The sequence below is a fragment of the Staurois parvus genome, unplaced genomic scaffold, assembly GCF_062004578.1.
Source record: "Staurois parvus isolate SC_StPar_1 unplaced genomic scaffold, SC_StPar_1.0 ptg000235l, whole genome shotgun sequence".
In the NCBI taxonomy this organism is placed as follows: Eukaryota; Metazoa; Chordata; class Amphibia; order Anura; family Ranidae; genus Staurois; species Staurois parvus.
In genome coordinates this window covers 6,867,017-6,870,058 of record NW_028318031.1, presented here as the reverse complement: position 1 = coordinate 6,870,058, position 3,042 = coordinate 6,867,017, and the positions used below count along the sequence as shown (strand labels likewise).

The 3,042-nt window shown below is 37.0% G+C and overlaps 1 protein-coding gene across 1 annotated transcript; it reads left to right on the top strand.

Moving 5' to 3' along the window:
* Positions 1–760: 760 nt before the first annotated feature.
* LOC149460111 (somatostatin-1-like) lies at positions 761–2,703 on the top strand. The gene is made up of 2 exons (XM_089680134.1): positions 761–988; positions 2,214–2,703. The coding sequence occupies exons 1-2, from the start codon at positions 854–856 to the stop codon at positions 2,424–2,426; spliced, it is 348 nt and encodes a 115-aa protein (XP_089536260.1). The 5' UTR covers positions 761–853; the 3' UTR covers positions 2,427–2,703.
* Positions 2,704–3,042: the final 339 nt, after the last annotated feature.

Sequence of the window (3,042 nt, the reverse complement as noted above, 5' to 3'; positions counted from 1 at the left end):
ATGCAGCATAAAAACAGATTTAGCAAACATTTACAATAGAACACCTCCAAATCCACCCTTACTATTTCAGTTTGATTTTTCTAAGATTAAGCACTGTCATGTCAGATTTCCTTGGTCTGTGGATGTCACAGTACAAAAAGCCAAAAAGTTATTTGAATAGTGTAATGGCTTAAAAAAGTTCTGTGGAGTGAAGCTATCTGGAATTTTTTTTCTTTGCAAATGTGGCCACCAATTACAAGCAAATAATGCAGGACAAGCAAATGCAGTCTGAAAGAAAGGCTTTTCTGTTATACTTAGACTATACTGTGCATAAGTGAATATAATCAAAAAGTTAGAGAATATGGCAACTGATGATAAAACTAGAACCATATTTGGCAGGTATTTAATGTCACTAGAGGAATGAATAATCATGTTACCACCTATGAACTACAATTACAAAACAAAAGAGATGACACACAGTTGATTCATAGTCAGGAAGACAGAGAGGTGACTGGCACAGACTGGGTTAGATGATCTTCTAGCACGTAGAAAGCAGACATGCTGCGAATATGCCTAAAGATTAAGTAAACACTATAATCATGAAACACCAGAAAAAAGACCAAAAACCTTCTGATTGCTTTTGTTGGTGGTGGCTTCACTGATTTATCTACTTTGGGGTAATGATGCGTAAAAGTGGTGGCTATCTCAGGGAAAAGAGGGGGAGGAGGGGGCTCTTCCTTTGCTGACGTATGATGGAGAATTTAAAAGGGGGCTAAATAGATCCCAGGAGCAGAAGCAAAAGAAACAGTCACAACAGTTTCCTTAGCTCTGATAGCACTGTCTCTTCAATTAACTGGGAGATCTTATTAGAGAGATGCAGTCCTGTCGAATGCGGTGTGTCCTGACCCTACTCTCACTAGCTCTGGCTATGAGCTCAATCTCAGCTGCACCTACAGATCCGAGACTACGCCAGTTCCTGCAGAAATCTCTGGCAGCAGCAGGAAAACAGGTACGTAGCCTCCTAAATGAATCTGTCTGTGCATGCAGCTGAATTACTACCAGGGATAGGGAAGTTTTTACTTGCAGATTTGTAAATTTGTAGCACCCCTCTACACTTTGAGTTATATTTATAAATGTTAACTTTTAACAGATTCACATTTTTGTCCAATTTTATTCTATTGGGAAAAAGTGTGATCCTGGGTGAAAGTTGTGAGAAATTTCTGTGAAAACATTTATGAATAGACCTCCTGTAGAGGATTAAAAAGTGCTTTTCTTTATGACATCAGGCAAGAAATTCAGACAAGGACACAAAGCTTGCAATTTAGCTATAAAGAGTTCAACAAACACTTGTTTCACATTATTTACCTAAATCTGATTAGCATTTGTGGTATTAGCAATGCTAAACTATTGATTAATGTACAGCTTTGGTGTACTTGAACTGCTAGGATCAGTTATGAGCTATCCAATGTGCTGAATTTACTGCAAATTTGTGCTGAATTTACAGAGGCTGTGGGGTCATTTCTGAAATCTAGAGATCATACACCTGGAGCAGTTGCTTATAACAACAGCATTTCATCTTTTTATTAAATACAATGTAAGTTTTCCTGATATGGGCAACAAGTTTGTTTTCCCCTTGATTTGGTTTTCATACAACAATCCCCTGTGTATGATTTTTGAGCTGAGATCCCACAGCTGAATTCCTTCACTGTGTCAAAATGCACAAGATCCAAAATTCACTTTGATGTTTTGGTAAATGCTGAGACCACTCTTAAAATTTAACAGGGTGTTTCTTAACTTCTTTACCGGAAAAAAAAATCTTTATTGCTGTAATATGTATATTTGCCAACACATGCTGCGGCACATAATGAAGTTCAGGCCTGCTGTAAGAGCAGCATTTAATGAAGAGAACACAGCAGTTTCAGAACTTCAGACACCTGAAATAGCACAGATGACAATCTAATATTTAACCTATTTTAATGATTGCACATCACTCTCACACTAGAGTTAACAGATTTAATTTATGTTCAACATAGGTCAATATTTGAGCTGTAATTTGCCTTTGTGGTTACATCCATTACATGCTTTCTTAAATATGCCAAATGCTACTTAGTGCAAGGTGTTTTATGTTCACCTGACTTAAAAGGACAGCAAAACGTTTTTACTATTATTTTGAATGGTATGCTTAGTTGTTATATAATTCTTAATCTAACAAATCTTTTCCACCCTTTTTGCAGGAGTTGGCCAAGTACTTCCTGGCAGAATTACTATCAGAGCCATCTCAGACAGACAATGATGCTTTGGAATCCGACGACCTGCCCAGAGGTGTTGAACAAGACGACATTAGATTAGACCTAGAACGGTCCGCGAACTCTAGTCCAGCTCTGGCCCCCAGAGAACGCAAAGCTGGCTGCAAGAACTTCTTCTGGAAAACATTCACATCTTGTTAGCCTTTAACAGCTCCCCTACCCTCTGGCCCATTATTTTCCTACTCCTTCAACCCTAGACAAAGCCTTGATCACACAAGCCGAAGACTGTAAATACCACACACAGTTATGGTGAATAAAAGATGTTAATTTGGAGTTGTTTAATAAAACTTTTAGTTGAAAATTGTAAATTATTTGCTTGGGTTGTGATTTCTTGATAGTTCTTATTATATGCACTTTTCAATTCTCACAGATGTACTATTTTTTAATTATCTGTTGCAATAAAATGTGTTTCAAGCTATGAATGTGTTCTTTCGTTTATGCCTTTTTTAATGATGCATAGGATAGTACGCAAGCACCATTCCTATACAGAGGTTTCTGATTTGATCAATGGTGTATAGCTGAAAAAGAAAATGTTGGTTAACCTTTTCAAATCTGGGGTACATGTTAGCTTTGTTGTACGGGACTATAGCAGAATTTGATGATCTTTTTGAGAAGAAACAGTAATCAGCTCACATTGTTTAAAAAGACTCAGTAGTTTAATCCCCTCCTTTGTTCATAACATTTAATATAACGATTCAGATGATTCCCAGTTAATCTTTTTCATAAAACCCCAGAAGCTAAAAAGACTATAACGATA

What these genes read in the sequence shown, in the direction of transcription:
- LOC149460111 (XM_089680134.1), top strand. Translation starts at nt 854, where the DNA reads ATGCAGTCCTGTCGAATGCGGTGTGTCCTGACCCTACTCTCACTAGCT. An exon ending in TGGCAGCAGCAGGAAAACAG is followed by an intron (nt 989 to 2,213) that starts GTACGTAGCCTC and finishes CCCTTTTTGCAG; the next exon opens with GAGTTGGCCAAGTACTTCCT.